At 50.7% G+C, this 21,649-nt stretch overlaps 1 protein-coding gene across 2 annotated transcripts in view; it reads right to left on the reverse strand.

Moving 5' to 3' along the window:
- Window positions 1–21,649, reverse strand: part of ZNF618 (zinc finger protein 618) — a 163,549-nt gene that overhangs the window by 77,524 nt on the left and 64,376 nt on the right. For both annotated transcript variants that reach the window (XM_074608347.1, XM_074608346.1), the window contains exon 2: window positions 13,237–13,280. In XM_074608347.1, the coding sequence (XP_074464448.1) occupies window positions 13,237–13,280 (44 nt within the window). The remainder of the gene's footprint in view (window positions 1–13,236; window positions 13,281–21,649) is intronic.

Genomic DNA, 21,649 nt, shown 5'->3' on the forward strand with positions numbered 1-21,649 from the left:
AATATCTTCAAATAAATGTAATCAAACAGCAACACAGACCCACCTTCTTTTCTTCTCCTCTGGGTGTGCTACGCCAGGGACAGAGGAGCCGGGAGACTCTGGTTACTTCACATGATGCATGAGAGAAGCACCACCAGCTGCCGACACCAGCAGGTCAAGGCGGTGGACCCCTCCTACCTTCCCTGTAGGTGGACAATATGCTCCTCATCCCTATCCTCACAGCCTCCAAAGCATTGATGGACAGATTACCCAGGAGAACTTGTCTGGAGACTCCAAAACAAGATCCTGACGGGCAATGGGATCGACTCTTTACTGGCCCTTGCTAGCAGTGACAGAGAAAGCGGTCCCCAACGGCACAGCATCACAGAGATCATCACTCACACGACGACTGTCCGGTGACGGTCCAACCTCTCATTCTGCTTGGACACCGCACCCAAAATGCTCCCCAAGCATGAAGGTGGGTCCCTTTCCAGGCCAGGAGGTGCAGGGCTAACAAGAGCAGCTGCTGCAGATGACCATACGCCCCAACGGCGCAGCACTGAAACCCCTGGGAGCGGGTCTGAGCTCTCGAAAAGCTCACTTGTGTCTCTGCTGGGGGCTACACAGCTTTGGAGAGAGAAGGTGGCAGCAATGGTGGAAGACAGCACTCCTAGCAAGAACTAGCATCATCCACGGAGACCACTTCCTTCTGGTTCCATGTGAAATCCAGTTAGTGCTCCTGTCACTCGAGCAAAACTAGGATCAGTTGAGGCTTCTTGGATCTGATGCTCGACTTGCTGAAGTGATGCTGCGTCGATCTGGGTATAATTGTCCCCAGGGTGCAGGGGTGAGCTGGGCTGAAGGAACGATCCTCATGGGACAGCAGAGTTTGAAGCCTCTTGGTTTAGCTGGGGAAACACTACCAGCATCATAGAGCAAAATGGGAAAGAAAAGGAAATTACCAACACTGGAAAACAGCAGAACCAGGTTTCACTCAGGAGACAGCATTCGCCACAGTCTCCATCAAGCACGGCATCAAGCCAGGAGGGAAGGCACGCACTGACCCAAGAGAGGTGACCCAGTAAAACATCATTTCTTTACCATTTCTTTGGTCCTTGGATGTTGCATCCCTTGCGAGCCCATGACACTGCACTTCTGAGCAGCACAAAGAGCCTCCAACTCGAGATGAAGATAAAGCGGCAGCGGATCCAGAACACACCGCTTCTCCAGAAATTCCCCCCAAGAGCCACGGTGACAGAGAACGTGCTGCCTGATGGAGGGAAGAAATCGGGCCCCAGCACCACCGTGTCCAGATCTGGTTCTGCCATTCCTCTCCTGCTTGCAGCACCGCCGGAGCTGATGCACAACTGCCGGAAAGGTGTCAAAGAGGATGTGTAAGAATTGTCAGTTCTGCAGATGCCAAGGCTGGAAGGATGTCTTACTGGTTTTGGGTGCGGGCACACAGAGAGAAGAGAACTACGCAGTTTCCAGGATGTCAGCTAAGTCAAACGTCAGTACTTCGTGCTGGAAGCAGAATTACTCCCCAACACGACCGTGAGGTGACTGTGCCTCCGAGCGCTGTGACCGCGAGGCACAGAGCTCACACTGTGCTAACCCAGAGATCAGCCCCATCTCCTGAATCGCTGCGGGCTCTGCCGGGTAACAGACTGGTACCAGTGATGTGGTCACAGCCTCCACTTGGTGGAGACAGCAGCGCACAGGAACTACAGGAGAACCTACCATGAGTCAGATCCCACTCCTGCAGCCATCCATCCGTCTCCTGGTGGCTCTGAATGCAGTCCTCAGCCTCACGCCATCACTTTTCTGGGTGAAACAATGCAATTTTACAGCGTTCAAGTGTGGCCTTCCAGGGATCAGCTGCAGTTCCCTCTGCAGGTCCAACCTGCATTTAACATCCATGGCATGATGTTCCCTGGGAAGAGGACCTTCTTCAAACAAAGCACTGTTTGCACAGGACAAAAACTTCTCAGAGAAATCAGAGCAGAGGTTAGCAGAGCGCACAGGCACATCTGCCTTGAACCCTACCTCCTTCCACAGGGTGCATCTAACAACTTCTCCGTGTCTTTGAGCTTTCCTGGGGAACACCAACCTCCTTTACTGTTTAATGTCTTGTCTTTACTGAACTGTGGAGTTTGGCAATCCAAGAGGCTCTTCCTTGCCGAGGAGAGGAGGCAGAAGCTTTGGGATCACACGCTGCTCACACCGTCACTCAATGGCGTGCCTGGCTGTTCCTACAGGTGAGGTACTGCTTCATTTTCCAGAACAGACTCTATGGATTTTAAACATTAAAGAGGCAAACAAACATTGCACTTGCATGTATCACTCCTGCGACTAAGTAGGCCACATAGCCAATTACTGTATTACCAGCTCTGCCATCTCACAATGCTCATTTCAACATTGCTGCCTGCTTTGATCATCAGACTTTCATCTTCTGATGACGTTACGGCCACTTTCATGTCAAATACAAGCATGTGAAGGCAGAAGAGATTTAAGGAGGCCTTGATGAAGACTCATCGTGGGGAACTAGAAAGGTAAGGGTAAAAATGGGTACCTGGGCCCATTTAGGTACAGCTTCCCTTTGTCCTACACCCACCATAGTCCACAAAGGCTTCAGGCATGGACAAATGACCACGCAAGGGGTACAATTTTGGCTATGAAGCCGAGCAGCCTGGATGATGCCTCGCTGGCGTCAGTGCAAGGAGCAATGCGAGGGCAATGCAAGGAGCTCTTCCAGCTGGAAGGACTGAAGGCAACAGCTGACCGTTCGCATCCGTCTGCTCTGCAGGACAACACTCCACCCACGAAGCCTAGATTAGACTTGAGGGAGAAGTTCTTTACACTGAGGGTGGTGAGACACTGGCCCAGGTTGCCCAGAGAGGGGGTGGAGGCCCCATCCCTGGAGACATTCAAGGCCAGGCTGGATGAGGCTCTGAGCGACCTGATCTAGTTGAAGATGTCCCTGCTCACTGCAGGGGGGTTGGACTGGATGGCCTTTAGAGGTCCCTTCCAACCCAACACATTCTGTGATACTATGAAGCCAGCGGACCTCCTTCCAGTCGGTTTCCAAGGAGAAGCGAGGAGAAGGGGTGCAAACCAAAGAGCTGCAATATGGTGCCGTTTTCATCTTTGGAGAGTGTTTCTTTCTGGCTGCGATAAGCGGAACCAGGAATGACTGAAAGCAAATGGGGCCCATCAGCTGCTGCAGCCGGAAGAAACTCGCGTTTGCAGTTTGCTGTTTCTGATCTGGAGTAGCATTCTCATAAATAATGAAAGTGACTAAAAGCTACTTAAAAAACACACACTCCTCCCTTATGAAAGAATGAGAAAAAAACCCAATTATAAAAGGACATTTCTTCCAGCTAGGAATAATTTGTCATGTAATTCTCTGAAGACAGCAACAGAAACATGCATGCTCTGTGCTCCCTTTTGAGTGATCTGTGATTGCATATGTACTCAGATGGCTTCTAATGAGGCTATTTTTATAGCACACATCCTGCTGAGCTTTTTGGGAGGGGCAAAGTGAGATCAGTAGAGAATCAGTCTTCAACGTCAGCTCCTGTGTATTTTCTCCTCAAAAGGAGAGGAAAAGGAAACAAATGTGGAGGAGGACATACCGCTCTGAATCAACACCTACAAACAAAGCTCTTCCGCCCCAGCAGCAAACGTGGAGCATCTTCAGTTTTTTCCTGGATGCCACTCAAGCTGGAAGAACCAGAGACGCATCACTAATGCCTGGATGAGGTCGGTGATGGGGATACCCAGCTCCCCTGTGGCTGAGCATCCTGTGCCCATTCACACTGCTGAAACCCGCTCTTGTACGGTCCTGGGTGCGAGAGGTTCAGAAGAGTGCAGTAAGGAGGACCACGCAGAGGGCACCTGAAGGAACCTGCTTTGCAGAGCCCACCAGGACAATACCATCAGTACGATCTTACAACTTGTCTTCTTGAAACCAACGTGCAGCTGGCTCGTCCCACGTCAAATCAAAAGGCTGGCAGAAAGGAAGCGAAAAATGGGGGAGGCTGAAACCGGGCTCAGTTTCCAGATGTTTGCCATGGTTTTAAAAGAACCAGAAGGCTCCTGCCATGACTGGAGCTGAGGGCTGTGGAATAGGCAGAACAGATGTAAATGAACTCTCATTTTACATGGAGATGATGCAAGCAGAGACCGAAAAAGAAAGATGTAAATTTAAAATCTGCTTGTCTGATAAATTATTTGTGGTGGCCTTCCTACCCCCTCCCCAGAGCTCTCGTTTGCTCCCTGGAGCATCCCAGCTGCGTGGGCACCGTGCCTTGCACCAGGAGGAGGGAGGTGGAGCAGGTCAGGAAGAAGAGGAACCGCCTGGTGTCCTTCACCGGGGACATCTCTTTTGCAGACTTTACTAGGCAAAATATTTTCAAGTTCGGTATTAAAAGAGAGAAAAGATGGGAGCTATTTTTTCCAGTGTTACAGCTGAACGCTTTGCTTCTAGTCTCCGTGCCTCCATGCTTCAGCTTTCAGATCTTCCCTCGCAGACTTGAAAGCCAAAGAGACCGACGTTCTTATCCAACGTGGCCCCCTCTGCCACAGCTCTCAGAGCTGTTCCTCTCTCAAAACCACATCAGCAGCTTCAGCCAGTGCCTCTTTCACAGAGCCTGTCTTGATTTTGATGCGCAAAGTGCTGGAATAACTATTACATTTCTGTGTCCCTCCTCTGAGTAATTATTTTCCAAAACAGGCACCGTACTTCCAGCGCGGACTGATGCCTCCGGCCACTGAGCCACCCTCCACTTGGTTTGCTGGGAAAGAGATTCTGGTACCAGAATCACCCCTCCACAGGAGGGAACCACCTCTTCTGCTGTCTCTTGACCGAAGCAAAGCAAACACACTTCCTTAATGAATACTGTGTACGCACTAAAATATGCCTTCTAATTCCTGACTCTTTCCAGGAGCATTTGGGAGCCTGTCCACACTTTGAAGCGTGGATGCCGGAGCAGGACAAGGTATGCCACCAGCACTCTGAATGACCGACACGGTGGCAGCACATGTTGGTGCACATGTCTAAAACCCAAATTTTCTCTTGGTCACAGAGTGGTACAAGGAGTTCGTGGTCACTCGTGTTCCACCAGATTTCAGTTCTCTTCAAAATCACCACTTTTCAAGATGACACTGTACATTCTCCGAGCGTGGGGTTTAACCGCTGAAAGCAAACGCTTTGGGAAAAACCTGCTCACTCATTCTCTGAAGGTGTTTTGGAGAATGAGAACTCCGTCCTCCATCAGTGGCAGAGCAGTGAAGACTTGTTAAAAAATGGAAAAAGAGGAAAAGCTGGTGAGAGCTTCAGGGCAAGTTCCATGTGCAACATGCTCATGTAAACCTCATGCTTCAAGGACTTCAAGGTCACTGCTACGTTTGCAAGTGTTACTTCAAATCTCTCTACTTGTTTTGTCCATGGTCCTATAGGCTCCATCCTTGGTTGACTGGTTGTTTTTTCTTCCCAAGGCTGGGGGATCCATCCTTTGCCATACGTGACTTTGTATACGTGACTCACCTATAAACTGTCCAAAATAAGGTGAAGCTAACCAGGATGAATGTGCAACTCTCAAAGGCTGTGAGCCCCATGCTCCACTTCAAGCAATTATCTGGGGCCATCGCACGAATTGGGCACACAAAGAAAATTTCTGAGACAAGAGAGTAGGCCCAAACCCCTGTCCTTACCTGGCACACATTCAACTTTTCTGCTTTCTCCCCCTAAAATAAACTGAAATGAGAGCACGAGACCACATCCTTCTGCAGGCAGAAGTACAACAGTGACTGCCATTTAGGTTTTCCTGGAAGAAATCTGCTCAATAAATACCAATACTGTTACGGAGCTCATAAATTCTGAAGGACCTAAAGGCCTTTTAGAAGAGAGATGCCCCAAGTAGGATCACTTGGTCACAGGATCACTGCCTCTAAAGGCAGCCAGCTCTTAAAAACGGAGGCAAAGCTTCCAAAAACCCCCAAATAACTAATGCAACACTTGGTGGTGTGGTGTGGTGTCAGTGCTGAAATATGGGGAAAACAAACAAACAAAGCAGCGTAATTTTTCCAATTATCTTGGTCTACTAAAACACACAACCTTTCCTGACAACAAACACCGCTTCAGTAAGTGTACGAGGAATTTAACCGTGCGTGCGTTCCTCCAGGGACATTTGGCAGCTTCAAGTCCTTCAGAAAAGGTAAAACTCCAGGCCCAAATCAGGCTGCCTCTCCTCTAGAAATTAAACATTGAAATACAAACCAGAACAATAGTCAAGAGCCACAAAGAATTCCTAAGGTATTAGCAAAACAAATTCCCTTCAGTCCTTATTAGGAATATCTTGAGGATGGTTTGAAAAGTCTAACCAAATATAAAAAAAATTTGGCTTATCCAACAAAAAACAAACGCGCGCCGTTTGCCAAAAGCAAAAGAATTCAGTCAGATAAAAAATGCGACATACAAATGATGCAGGTTAAAAACTAAATTTAAGATGATAATAGAATAGCTGCCAGCGTCTTTAAATTTTCAAGCATGGAAATGTCAACAAAGAAATTCAGGGAAAAACAAAGAGAATAGATTAAGGGTTTATTTATATCGGTGAAAGAGCTCTGTGCTGCTTGACTAAGAAATGACTGGGGGGGTGACAGTTGTCTGCAAACGTACGTAGGTCCCTCAACACGGCCACGAGGAGCCTTCACCGGACCGTGCCGCCGACCCGTCGGCAGCAGCGCGGCACGGCACGGCACAGCACGGCCGCAAGATGAATGGGGTAAAATGAGGAATGGGAAAAGATGGACAGAAGAGGAGACAGGACCATGGGACCGGGAAAACTGGTGCCATCCAGCTGAAGATGTCCTGCTGCTGGAGATACGCATGCATTTAATGTAAAGAAGCTCCGGCGCTTCTTAACACCAGAACCACCCCCAGCTGGCCAGGAGAGGGGGTGACCCAAGGAAAACCATTTCCTGGTAACTTGGCCTTGCACAGGACATTAGAGCTACCATGACTCAGTACTTTACAGCTCCAGAAAGGGACATTTCTCCACCTCACACCATCTGAAGCCCTCCGAGGCTCTGGTGCCTGGCAAAGTGGCGTGGATTGCACAGAAAATCCCACGGGAGCCGGGATGCGGCTGAGTGCCGTCATCTCTTCTTATGGGTACATTTGACCTTCTTTTGGGTTTCAAGGAAACCTGCCTGGGTTTCCCACAGCTTCTGTGCTGGTCACAGTATGGAACTAACTATCCACTTCTCTTAAATTGGCCAGAGGGGACTTTTGTGGGGGGTTTGTGCTGGTTGGTTGGTTGGTTTGTTTCTTTTTGAAGATGGCTGGTGAGAACCCTTCAGAGAGCAGCACGGCTTATTAAATACCTTGCCTAATTATCTCTCTTTCTGACACAGGATGAGTCCGAGGCTCTTCATGCTGTGGGACTGAAAATCCCACAGATGGCCTTTCAAAGAAAGGGGAAACAATTTAAATAATTTTGCTTCTTGGAAACATTCAGCCCTTGGCTCGTCCCACCACAGGGTGTGGAGCCTTCTCCCAGAGTTAGGACAATAGCTTCCAGTGTGGGGACACACGGAGGTTGTCCTCCCCAAATGCTGGGGACCTGGTGAAGACTGGTCAACTGGGAGAGGAGCCTGCAGAAGAGCTGGTGCCATCCCAGGGCAGAGCCTACCTTGGGTTACAGCTGCTCGGGCGGATGCGTCTGCAAACGGAGCAAGAATTGTGGGCAGGAGAGGGAAATATGCCACCGGTGAGGCTGGAGAAGGGTGAACTGAGAAGGCAATAGGTGCAACCACTTCTCAGTGCCTTCTCCTCCAGCTGGGAAGTCCCACCTTCCAAGCTAGAGACTGAAATGACCAGACTATCTCAGCACCACCGCATGGTCTGGCGTACTGGGGAAGACTGCATCATGTCAGAGTGGGAGACCTCCAGCCAAAAGGACCCGCTGGAAACGCTCCTGCCTGCACAGCACCCTGCCCCGCTCCAGGCCAGCCCTTCTGCTGGACCTCCATCTCCCAGAGACCTCCCACCCTTGCCGGGACCTCTACCACAGTGCTGTTAACGCTGCAATAAAGATGAGAGCCACCCGTGCCCTCACAGCCAGCTCACAAGCCCAGAAGCTCTGGGATTCTACCTCCGTTTCGGGAGCAGAACATGCTTTTCTGCACGGCTACATCTGTGCTGCGAGCGGGTTCCCCGGCTGGTGACAGCCCTGGTGCAGACGGGGGCTGAGCTTCCAGCTGGCTCCGTTCCCTCCGCAAACAGATGCAGTTCCTATATCAGGGTCTGATTTATTCAGCAGGAGTCTCGCACATTAAGCGTAGTTAAGTCTGAAAACAAATCTAATGACTTTAAAATAAATAGCCAAAGGAGGACTTGAAACTAAAATTCTTCCTTCCTCTGACACCCACCACATAAACAATAATAATTATATAAAACCGTGTCTAACACATGACTACACAAGGCTCTGGTGACCAAGAAAAGCACACGCTGCTTGTCAGACATAATTGCACATTTGGTTTTTCAATTATTTCTTGTCGAGATCCAGAGCCCACCATCTGAACGCTGACATTAATTACTGGTAAGTAGTTAGTTTTACAGTAGCGTTACGTAGACTCCCAAGGATTACCCCGAGGTCGGCAGCTCCCAGCACCGTTCCCCCACTCCCACTGCCCTCTGGTCCCTCCGAGCCTCCAGGGCTGTCACACGGACTCACACCTGTGAGTGGTACCAAATCACAAAATCATAAAATCATAGAATCACAGAATGTGTTGGGTTTGAAGGGACCTCTAAAGGCCATCCAGTCCAACCCCCCTGCAGTCAGCAGGGACATCTTCAACTAGATCAGGTCGCTCAGAGCCTCATCCAGCCTGGCCTTGAATGTCTCCAGGGATGGGGCCTCCACCCCCTCTCTGGGCAACCTGGGCCAGTGTCTCACCACCCTCAGTGTAAAGAACTTCTTCCTCATGGCTAATCTAACCCTGCCCTGCTCCAGTTTAAACCATTGCCCCTCGTCCTGTCACTACCTGCCCTTGCAAACAGCCCCTCCCCAGCTTTCCTGGAGCCCCTTTAGGTGCTGGAAGGGGCTCTGAGGTCTCCCCGGAGCCTTCTCTTCTCCAGGCTGAACCCTCCCAGCTCTTTCAGCCTGTCCTCACAGCAGAGGGGCTCCAGCCCTTTGATCATCTTCGTGGCCTCCTCTGGCCCTGCTCCAACAGGTCCATGTCCTTCTTGTGCTGAGGGCTCCAGAGCTGGACACAGCACTCCAGGTGGGGTCTCCCCCGAGCGGAGCAGAGGGGCAGAATCCCCTCTCTGGATCTGCTGTCACGCTGCTTCTGATGCAGCCCAGGATGCAATGGACCTTCTGGGCTGCGAGTGCACATTGTTGGCTCATGTCTACCATGTGCAGAAGGGGCTTCAGAAGAAGCTTCAAGAAGCTTCCCAGTAGACAGCAGCAGGGTAAGGGATCCCCAGGCAACGTGCTGCATCCACGAGGGCCCACGTCACCTACTGATGGCATCTTCCAGTTGAGTCCCCTCCACGTCCCCCTCGAGTGCCCAACTCTTGGCGATGCGCTCCAACAGCTAACTGCCCATCACGCAAGAAAACATCCTGCCTTTGACTGGCTTTTAATTTGCTGCCTTTTAATTTTGTTGACTTTTTTTTTTTTTTTTTTTTCCTTGCAAAAGGAGGAAAGAAGTCTCTGATCTACCTTTTCTGGAGTGTTCAAAAACACGCACAGCTTTGTCATGTTGTCTCTTAGTTGTCATCTTCTCCAAGGCAAACAGCCATCTCCTTCTAGCTCCCTTTAAGGAAGGGGTTTTTTATAAGCTCCTAATAAGTCTCTTCACTTTTTAAAATTTCCCGTTAGGAAGTGTACAGGGAGGTACAGGAACCCCACACAAGTTAATAAGGCAGGAGAAGAGCAAGTGTTTTCCACCACCGCTGATTCTCAGCGGCGAACAGCTGCACGCGCTGAACCATGTTATTTCAAAGGCAGCAGACAGGCCCGAGCGGGGCTGCGGGGGGATCGGATCAGGAAAACCCTCCGCCTTCAGAGCTTTTAACATTTACTTGAAACAGAATAAAATCAATTCAATACAATAAATAAATAAAAATAGTATCGACCCAATACAACGGTCACCACATTAAGATCGAGCATGCTACAGGGAAAAAAAAAAAAAACAAGTTGCAGAAAGGTAGAGTTGTCCCGGCAACCTTATTTTGCTTATATTTTTTACCGATATAAATTAACCCTTAGAAGCTTCCTCAACAGTTTGCAATTAGTGAGAGTTTCAAGCAGCAACAACTTTGAAAAACATCTACCTTGTATCTCCAGCCACGAACAGCCTCACAGATTTCATCAAAGACAAATTTCAACCTTCAGTCCCTGACACAGCTTTCTTGAAATACTAGATTTTTATTCCATTTTGGTTTTTTAAACGGACTTGGTCATTTTTCCCTTTTTTTGACCATCTTTGGCTCAATCAGGTAGATGCTGAAGTGGATTTCGGTTCCACTTTCCTAAAAGAACAACTGACGTCCCGTCTCGCCCTTCTCTACGCAGGTACAAAACCGCAGTGATACCAGAGGGAAGCTCCGCCGCCCGACGGGCGCTCGGGTACCCTCTGGGAAGGCCGGGAGGACGCTCGGGCGCCCACGGGGGACACCCCGAAGGGTCAGCTCCCACCTGGAGACCATGCTCACCCACCTGCTCTGCAAAACCCTGCGGCAAGAGCCACGAAACTGAGTTAAAAGTCAGAATAAAGAATTTAGAGGAATGAAACGATGCCTGGCTCCTTGCTCCTTAGCCTACGCCGTTCTCCTCCCAGCGCTTTGTTCAGGCTAATTCCCAGCATCCCGAGGGCCAGCACTGCTGGACCACACTGATGAGCCACCCCAAAACCAGGAAAAAAAGACATTTTCCTCTGCATAGGACACACGATTCTGGTGCTGCTTCCAAAATCTACCTGCCCACCCTTCCACCCCTGCCAAGCCCAACCCAGCGGGCACCCCAGAGGCGATCCATGCCGGGCAGCACCGCCGTACCAAAAACCCACCGGTAATGAGGGGATTTCATTGTGAAGCACCGAGCGGCAGAGCCGGGGTGCTGGGAAAGGGGCCTCCGTGGTGGTGGGGAGCACGTGGAGGCAGGGGAGGACCCCACACCGCGGCGTTTCAGAGCGGAGTGGGGTTTTAACATGGAAGGATGTGTTTCACCTCATGGGTAAAACTTCAGCAGCGCTTTCAAGTCTTCAGAGGGACGAGGAGGGTGCTCTGGAATCTGGTGAGCGGAGAGACGGTACCACTGGAGTGCAAAGCGGGGGACGGAAACGCAGCGTGAGCTGTGCGGGGGGCAGCAGCGCTGGTGGTCGCCGCTTCCCTGCTGAAGGCGGTGGGTGCGTGGAGAAACGCCTCGTGTCTCACCGGGGTCTGCTCCCCGCAGCGCCAGTGGCTGGCCCTGGCCAGGGTGGAGGTACCAGGCCTGGCAGCGGCGACCGGCAAACCTTGTCTGGTGCAGCGGTGCTGGTCTCGCTCCGCACACGTCTCACCGATGCAGACACAGTGGCTTCTGCCACACCATCACTGCTTCACTGCTCATGCCACTGCGGCATTCAGGGGGTCCCCATGCTGCTGTGCCCCTCGCTGAGGAAGGGGCAGGTGATGCTCCTGGAGACGATGACAGGACGGGGTGCAGCCCCCAGCACCATGCGGACTTTCTTCCACAGCAGCCAAACTGGCTCTGGTTTTCTGTTGTCCGTCGTCCCCCTCTCCACGCTGATGTAACCCACAAACGTGCCTCAGGTACTCAGTGGTCCCCCCAACGAGCTGGGCATCATCCCACCACACGAGAAGAGAAGGCTCCGGGGAGACCTCAGAGCCCCTTCCAGTCCCTAAAGGGGCTCCAGGAAAGCTGGGGAGGGGCTGTTTGCAAGGGCAGGTAGCGATAGGACGAGGGGCAATGGTTTAAACTGGAGCAGGGCAGGGTTAGATTAGCCATGAGGAAGAAGTTCTTTACACTGAAGGTGGTGAGACACTGGCCCAGGTTGCCCAGAGAGGGGGTGGAGGCCCCATCCCTGGAGACATTCAAGGCCAGGCTGGATGAGGCTCTGAGCGACCTGATCTAGTTGATGATGTCCCTGCTCACTGCAGGGGGGTTGGACTAGATGCCCTTTAGAGGTCCCTTCCAACCCAACACATTCTATGAGTCTATGATGGCACCTCCCTGACTTTCTGACCATCTCCTCCAACTCCCGTGGACGTTTCCATGCTGGGCTGCAGCCCACCCCCTGTTCTGGGCCACTCCCTGGGGCATCTCCAGCGTTGCCCTTCTTTCCAGCCTGGCACCTCTAATCTCCTACATCTCCACCTATATTTCCACAAAACCTTTTAAACCTAGAAGGTGAGTTTGCCACTTTGCTTGTGGATGGCAGACAACCAGGAACGGGCTTTGAGCATGCACGGGACCAGGTAAATCCTACTGTCACCAAAGCCACACTTTGCTCTCAGCTCCCACCACCTCCCCAGCGCCCAGCGCTGCTCTGCACAGGAAACCCAGCTACGAGGAATTTGCCAAGGAAGGAAAGCTGCCCCTTCGTCCATGCTTCCCCAGCTCTGGACTGATTTCCATCAAATAGACACGGAGAGGGACCAAGAAGCACCATCTTTTCTGCATCCCAGCACACCCAGCAAGGCGAGATGCCCTACAGCATCAGCAGGAGGGGTGGCAGCAAATGGACACGTGGAGCAGAGTCCCCTATGTGGGACCTGACATGTCCTGTACCCACCGGAGTGGGAGCAGCAGAGAACACCCCTTGGTGGGATCTGAGAGGGCTGGGGTGGGGGGACGCCCCCATCCTCTCCTCTCGCGTGGGAGCAGGAGTGTCCGCACCCAACCGCCACAGCATGGCCCAAGGTCTCCATCCAAGAACCTCATCCTGTGACGGTCTTTGCACCCCAGGGTGGGCACGGGGCTGGGGGGGCTCAGCAGTCCCATCCCGCACTGCATGCAAACATCTCCTCGCCGCCCACATGGCCAAAACGATCCTTCTTGCATCTATCATTTCAGTAAAATCCAAGAACGCGTGTATGGATCCTGTGCTCTAAACAGCTCCCAGCTCATCCCTCTCGTGCGGTCACCCTTCGTCACCCATCTCCGAGACGGAGAGCCCCATCCGAGCAGAGCCACGTCTGCCCACCACGTCCCACCCCAGCAGAGAAAACCATCCACCTACCTGCTGGAAGAGCTCCTCCGCCCACTGCTGTTGCTCTCGTCGGCCTAAGGGGGCAAAAAACATGGGAAAAAAAAGGCTGTTTAGGTTAAGAAAGGCAAGACTGTCCTCCAAACTCTTCCTGCTAGCTCTCTGCACCGAAATACCTGGGGTTTTTCCATTGTGAGTTACACTCGTGCCCCGTGTTGGTGGGACACGTCGTGCCCTGAAGGTCTGCAGGAGGCCAGGGCAGGGCTTCAGCCCCAGCCCCACCACGGGGGCCACCTTCTGAGCCGATTCCCTCCGGCTGCTCTCGCGCAATTATTTTATCACGCTTTACCCAAGTTTAAAGTAATGATCCCTCCTATGCAAAAATAAGCTATTTGCAGGAGGGAAATAAGGCAAAAATAGCCAAATTCAACGCTGTGTCCAAGCTGAGATGGCCCCGCTCCTGGATTAGAGGGGCAGGTCCAGCCCACCTCCCTTCGTTAGCGACGAACTGCCTAATTGAGCCCCTCCGGGCCATTAGCAGGGAGTAACCAGGGTCTCCTCCTTTCCGCCTCCTTCCCCCGGCTCTCTGATGAGAGCCTTCCTTGGAAAGACAATATTATTCCAAACCCAGAAATTTTATTTCTGAATTTGTGCAAATACAAGTTAAAAGATATTAGCTGCATTTCACATTTTGTGCAAATGGCAGAAACAGGCAATTCATGTGCAGCAGGATGGGGGCTAGCCAACGATTTCGATAAAATAAACCCTTTTTTAATTTAAATGCTAATGCACTGAATTAAAATTTAATAACTGAGGAAATTGAAAAGCCGAGCAGGAATATTGGAAATAAATCCAAGCAGAAACAGCTGAAATTAAAAATTCTAGAGAGTGGGAGGATAGCAGCTAAGCTGTCTTATATGATTACATTTTTTTTTAGGGTTTTTTTTTTTTTTTTTTTCAGAACGAAGGGGGGAAGGAAAAAAAAATCCTATCTTTGGCTGGCTGTAGGGCAGTAAATCGAGAGTGCTGTGATTTATTGCTCAATTTTCCTGAGGGAAAAAGGCTTTCTTTCATGCTGAAATATTTCATAAATTTCAAGCCAGCATAAATTCTTAATTTAAAAGTTATGGAGGTCACATTTAGTGCACTGGTGCAATTCTGAAATCTTAAAGGAATAGCAACCGAAAATTGCAATTTGATTTTATTTTTTTTTTAATTCGTCCTGTGAAATTTTGTTCAAAGGGATTCTCCGAGTTACACACGGCAGCAACACGTCCTGCCTTCTGAAGGTTTAAGAAAACCACTGGAAATGAAGAGATAAAAATCTAATTCAATTACAAAAAAGGGGGTTTTTTTATTAGTATTATTATTATTATTGTTAGCCACTTGAGGAATTTCTGTTAAAAAATTTCCTCCCTCCATTGCCTGGGAAAAGCCAGAAGGGAGGAGCTGACAATGTAATTGCTTCTGTTAGATCTCCAATCTTTTGTGAGCACTGATATGTTCATTTGTTATACAGCTGTTCAGCTACAGAAAGGATGTCGGAGCACCCATAATTCAAAGCAATCAATCAAAAATTAATGATTTGTCATGCTTACACAATGGAAAAAAAAAAAAAAAAGGAAAAAAAAAAAAAAAAGCTTTATGGGTTCCTGCAACTGGTAGATTGCTCAAACCTTCGGGGCATTTTCTAGAAGATTAGATCTGTGTGTACAGGAAAAAAAAAAAAAGGGAAAAAAAAGGAAAAAAAAAAAAAAAGGAGATTTAATGTACAGCCAGGGCAGAAACCTTGCAGGGTGCTGGTGCTGGGGCATCGCTGCTGTCCCACATCCCCCAGAGCCACGCTTCACTGCCATTCCTGTCCGTTTGAAGGGCTTTCTGCTCAACCCAACCTCACAAGTCCCCCCCCGCGAGCCACATTCCCCAGTCGCAGGGAAACTGCCCCGGCTCCTGCAATTATAATTCCACGTGAAAAACGCCCGCTGAATGTAAAGGTCGCCTGGACGAGCGCTCGTGGAAGCCGCAAAATGCAGAAGCCAAAGCTAAAGGCACCCCCTCGACTCCACACCACCTGCAGGACCACCCCAGTCACAACACCAAACGTCAACCCAAATATTACCAAAAATTAAAATCTTTCCATTTGGGAAGCACACAGCAAACCTCAACTTTGGAAAACCATGTGAGATTGCAAAGTTATTCATCCTCCAGGTGAGCAAGAATTTCTTTACATACACATGAATTTTGGGAACTCGTTGTACCGGGACTGTGCTCCTGACGCGAAGCCTATCCGTGTCCCGATGCCGTATGTTATTCCTGGGCACACACACACACGTGTTAGCTGGGGCCTCCGGTGCCATTTACCGCCCAACCGAACGCAAGTATTACTCTGCGAAGGATCACGCGTGTAATTCATTTTATGCTCCTTTTCATATTTGTATTTGGAGTTGAGCGAGTGAATTCCCGGAAATAAATGACACGGTGACATGGCGACTGCGGCCTCTGCACTTCCCGACCATCACCACCGCCTGCACGGCACCTTCTAGGGCCAATATGTGATCTTATTATTTACTTCTTTTTTGGCTTACCTTCCCCATTCTGGGTGTGTCTGCCCTGCCCCATTTTCCCCTTCTGTCCTTTTTTTTCAAAAAAAATTCTTTTCTAATGCCTATTTTCTGGCTTTTTGACTTCTTCTCATGAGCGATTCATGGACTCCCCTCTCTCGAGACGTAGCACATACTAGTGCAGAGGACAAGAAGTCCATGAGGAGCACAGGGAGGGAGGGTGCGGCAGTGCGACCCCACCAGCACTGGGGAGGGGCGTTCTTTATTTTAAAAGAAAAAAAAAAAAAGAAACAAAAGGAACCACAAGAAATAAGAACGCTCAATCTAGATGGTCCCACACCGGCCAAGATGCTCTTGGAGAGGGGGCATCTCCTGGGCTTCTCTGTGGGGGAAACACTCAAAACCCACCGACGGAGATGGGCAGAGCTGGCGCGGTTGGGTTTGGGCTGTTGCAAGCCCACGGCTGACTCCTTCGTGTGGATCCATTAGACCTCACCAGCAAGCCAAGGCTGAAGGAAATCAGGTCTAGCTGTCCTAGAGGTTTCTGGATGCTTAAATAAGCCCGTCCTCACCAAAGGTGCCACCAGGAGACACCTCCACACACTGCTCCCCTTTCCAAACACGCAATTAACTGGCACGCAACGGTCTCGGTTACGAACTCTTTAGGAGCAGCTCTGTTTTGTTCAGCACTTGTGCAGCGCCAGGCACAGCGAATCCCGGCCCATCCTAAGGCTGCGAGGTGATTTCATCATAAATCACCGCCACCCGCACGACGCGAGACCGCGGCACGTCCAGCCACAACACGGGAAGGTAATTTCCTCCGATTGCGCACAGTATGAGAAGGTGAAAAAGTCTAATAAAGAAGCGCCATGGTGTTCTTCTCAAACTTTGCAAAATAAACACAAGCTTAAAAAAAATTACTGCGGGAAAGTGTATATACGCGTTGGTTGACGAGAATCTCAACACGAGGCAACGTGCATTCACAGCCCCGAAACCCCCCGCAGCCTGGGCTCATCCCCAGCAGCGTGGGCAGCAGGGCGAGGGGGGGATTCTGCCCCTCTGCTCCGCTCTGGGAGACCCCCCTGCAGTGCTGCCTCCAGCGCTGGGGCACCAACAGCAGAAGGACACGGAGCTGCTGGAGTGGGGCCAGAGGAGGCCCCGGAGATGCTGGGAGGGCTGGAGCCCCTCTGCTGTGAGGACAGGCTGAGAGAGCTGGGGGGGTTCAGCCTGGAGAAGAGAAGGCTCCGGGGAGACCTTCCAGCCCCTTCCAGTCCCTAAAGGGGCACCAGGAAAGCTGGGGAGGGACTCTGGATCTGGGAGGGGAGCCATGGGATGAGGGGGAACAGCTTCAAACTGCAAGAGGGGAGATTTAGATTGGATCTCAGGCAGAAATTCTTGGCTGTGAGGGTGGTGAGCCCCTGGCCCAGGTTGCCCAGAGAAGCTGTGGCTGCCCCATCCCTGGAGGGGTTCAAGGCCAGGTTGGACGGGGCTTGGAGCAACGTGGGCTGGTGGGAGGTGTCCCTGCCCAGGGCAGGGGGTGGCACTGGATGGGCTTTAAGGTCCTTTCCAACTCAAACCATTCTGTGATTCTGTAAGTGAGCTAGGCGATGTCTGTCAGCTCTCCATGGAAAGAGGCATGGCCACCATGGTGCAATGCCCAGGTCCCCGTTGGCCGGCTCCAAGCCTCATCAATCTCAAAGCAAATCTCAAAAATAACCTCAACACCAAAGACTGAGGGACTCAAATCGCTGGATGTGTCTTTGGCGCAGGGCTGAGTGGCAGCACCAACTGTGCTGACCAAAGAACTGGCCGTCGTGCCTGGCAAGACCCCCTGGAGCAGCCTGGGCAATGGCCACCTCGATGTTCAGCAGAACGTCTCCACCCCATGGTGGCACCATGGGGACATCTCGTCTGCAACCCTACCCGAAAGGCGACCTCCTCCTCTCCCGCTCCGCTCGGGGCTCACCGTCAGCATGGGGGAAGTCTAGGAGGTTCCTACCCACATATTTTTAAATATCTGGCTAAAATAAGCTTTTTTCCTTCTATTTTGCAGTCAGCCCATTTGGAATCAAATGTGAAGGGATGATGCCTTTTGCAGGCCACGCTATTAATCCATTTAAAATTAAATTGTTGCATTTCAATTCTAAAAAGCCGTATTTAAGGACTACACAGATCGTCAGCAAGTCAAAGTGGTGATTTACTGGAAATCACCATTGAACTGCCAGCAACCAGACTGGGCTGAAAAGGGTCAGAGCAGCTTTCCAGAAAGTAGCATCTTTGGGAAGGGCGAAGAGAAACCTCCTGCGCACCAGTTTACCCAGGTAATTTAATTCGGGGACTTCTTCATTTATAAATGAGAAAGCGGAGGAGCCGAGTTTGCACCTGCCGGCCATCGGCGAGCAGGGGAGGACGGACGCGGGGCTCTGAAACACAGGCTGGGTAATTAGTCATACCATCTCTCGCGTAAAATCATTTACAATTCAAAATACGATTCCCTGAAGCGGCTTTTGTACATATCGGGTACGTTTAAGGTAGTTTTGTTTAACTAACGCCAATAAATATCTATTACATTAAAATGCACGAAAGCAGAATGTGGTTTCTGGCCATATGCTCCTCGACTCAAGTCGTAAGCGAAAAGTAAATCGTGTGATAAGTAAGAAATGTATCAGTCAACATCTCCTAGCAGGATGAAGTGTCAAAAATTCGGAGTCCAAGCAGATGTATAACTGACCTGAGAAATGCATGTTTATAGAAAGGGCTACGCTACATTGGGAAAAAAACCCCCAACGTTTTAACAGTTACTGCAAAACAACAAAATAACTAAAAACCATAAAAATGTTAAATGAGATTTCGGAAGATTTAAGCACGGGCTTTCTGCCCGATCGCTTAAATGATGATTAAAAACAATTATTCAAATCACTCGGATTTGCATCCACATACGCCACGCGCGGATCCGCTCCCACGGGCGCGACGCCCAGCGCGGGACGGGGGTGCCAGGACCCCCGATCTGCCACCGCCAGGGAAAAAAGGGTTTAAATTCATTTATTTATTCATACACAGCTTTTCATTCATACACACACCCCCCATGCTTTGCCCCCGAACTTCATCCCGGCTCTGCCGAGGGGAGATGCTCCTAATTCTGCCTGGGATTTGGAGGAGGAGCAGAAGCCGCCCGCCCCAGCCCCTCTCCCAGGGCAGGGAAAGTCAGATTTACTCTCCAGATGCTTTGTAAAAGCCCTGAATTGTTTGTTTTACCTGAGGAAAAAAAGGAAGAAAAAAACAAAAACCAAAAAAAACCCCAAAACCCACAACCTACTTTCCCTGAACGCCTTCCCAAAGGCAGCTGAATAATTTTTGGTGAAACACAAAAAAACACACGTACAGTTTAGAAATGAGCCGGCAGCACCCAGCATGGAAAAATTTCACCCCAAATAATTAAAATCTGGCAACGGGAGAAGCAACTGAAAACAGGTCTCACAAAGGAATGCGCCATAAAAATAACTGCAGGCCTGCCTACCTGCGCTGTCTGTTATTATTAACTTCAGAGCAACAGAAAATGCAGGAAGTGCCTTTTTTTATTATTATTATTTTATTTTTTAAACAAAGGGCAAGACATTGGCAGTTTCCTATTTAATTTTCATTAAAGAGGAGAAAAAAAAAAAAAAAAAGAAGCTCCGCATCGCACCGAAACATCTGCAGAGCACAAGGACCCATAAATACGCCTGTGCCCCTTTTTTTTTTGGGGGGGGGAGGAGGTGTCTTTGCTTGCCCCTGGCTAAGGAAACCCAAAGCCCTGGCTTTTGCGTGGCACTGCTGTCCCCTACATCACCCCCACCTCGTCCTTCACCCTCCCAGGGTCAGTGCTGTCCCCCAAAGTCTATAGCAGGGAGACGGTGAGCCGATGGGGGAGCTGAGCGGGAGCCGTGTCCGGGTGCTTCCCAGAGCCAGGGCATCCCCTGCCCAAAGGAAAACCACCTCCCGCGCTCATCCTTTCCCTCCGCAGATCCACGCGCAGCCTCCGAAAGGGATGAATTTTCTACCAGGGAACAACTAAGTTCCTTGGGCCGGAGGAACGCGCTGCCTGTTTCCTCAGCTGCAGCTTCCCCCCTCAAGAAATAACCACAATAATAATAATAACGATAAAAAAAAAAAAATAAATCTGCAGGGAGGAAATCTGAGCTCTACCCAAGGCACCTTCTCCGGCCCCGTGGCAGCGCCAAGCCCCAGCAGTTGAGGGTCTCCTGTCCACCCCAGCCCATCACGGGGGCTGCAAACACCCCCGGCCTGAGACATGGAGTGGGGATGCCGGCGGCAGCTTTAAAAAATAATAGTGTCAAAATTATTTGTGAGGAATTTCACACTTTTAACTCAGTGGCAGTCGCAGGAAAAAAACAGTGTGTGGATGGGCTGAGGTCGGTGCCTGTCCTTCGGCCAGGGGGAAAACCCGACAGTAAAAAAAAATAATCTGAGATTTTTGAACCCTCTGAGATGAGAACAGCAGGAGTGGTTTCGACTTGAGGTCATCACAAGAAAAAGGCAGCAACTCCCATCCCGGCCACATAAGTACGTCCGGCCCCGGCCAAACCAGGGACAAGCTTTCCAGCAGGCGAGAAGGATGACGGAGCCGCTGACAATGGGAACAAACCAAACCTGATGGGGACACACGCCCCTGCACATGGGGACATCTGAGATGTGGTGGTACCAAAAGCCCATGGATCACCCATCACCGTGAAGGCCAAAGATCTAGTTTGGGCTCTAACGCAGTGTACGGGGAAGTCTCCAGCGTGAGAGGAGGGTGCTCATTATTGAAGCCCAGCTTTGGAAACGCGTGTTTTAACATTGAGATTTCCCAGGTTCACTCACAGGAAGGTGCTGAGGTGACCGTGACCTGCAGGGACGCGACATCCCCAGCGTGCCCATGTTGGACAGACGAAGCATCATGATGCTCGTCACTCCCTACGCAGCTGCTCTGAACCCCCATGTCTGGACCGTGTTTGAGCAGAAAAAAATTCCTGCGGTTTACTGAGCAGCCACCTCATCCACACGAACACCTCCACCACATGTACCCACGCGAATAAACGCCTGCTGGAGATGGCTGCTCAGCCTAAAAATGAAATCAGAGTGGTTTCTCGATGGGAATACAGCATCACCCAAGCTTGGCCATGCCCCTGGTTATGTCCCTTCTTGCTGGTGGCCAACCGCCCAAAGAGAACGCACGTCAAAGATGACCTTAAGCCAGCAACCACCACCACTGAGGGCAACGGCACTGCAGGATGGCCACACTCGGCATGGACACCCAGGACCTCCCACCACGAGAGACCATTACAGCTGTGGAGGAGACACTCTGGCCCCGGTCCAGCCACCCCAGGTGACCCCAGGGGTCTCCTCCAGTCCCACCAGCCGAGCTGTGGAGTCACTCCCTCTCCCGGTGCCCGTCCCCGCGGTACCGGGGGGAACGAAGAGCTTACGGCATTTCTCACCGCTCGCCTTCCCGTGGGTTCCCAGTCGCCACGAAGCTGCTAGGTCCCTCTCAAATCCTAATTAGTAACAAACACTAATGACGAAACCAGCCAGGAGGTTGAGCAGCCCAACGCAAAGGTCAGGCTGAGCACGGGATTTCACTGGAAAAGACGAGACGGCAATGATCCCCTCAGCTCTTGCCGTTTCACTTCTGACTTCACCCGGGGGCCCTCTCCGCACTGATTTCAATTCTCTTTGTATTGGCAGGAGAATTATTTTTCTTTTAACTTCTTTCTTCTTTTCCTTTTTTTTTCCCCCCAACACTGTTTCATCTTGCAAACGGCAGATTTGGGTTTGCTCAAACTTCTCCCCAAACTCTTATCACAGGCAGAGAAAGTTGCGGCACGGAGGCGAAAATTGTAAGT

This window comes from Larus michahellis, chromosome 15 (assembly GCF_964199755.1).
Source record: "Larus michahellis chromosome 15, bLarMic1.1, whole genome shotgun sequence".
NCBI classification, from domain to species: Eukaryota; Metazoa; Chordata; class Aves; order Charadriiformes; family Laridae; genus Larus; species Larus michahellis.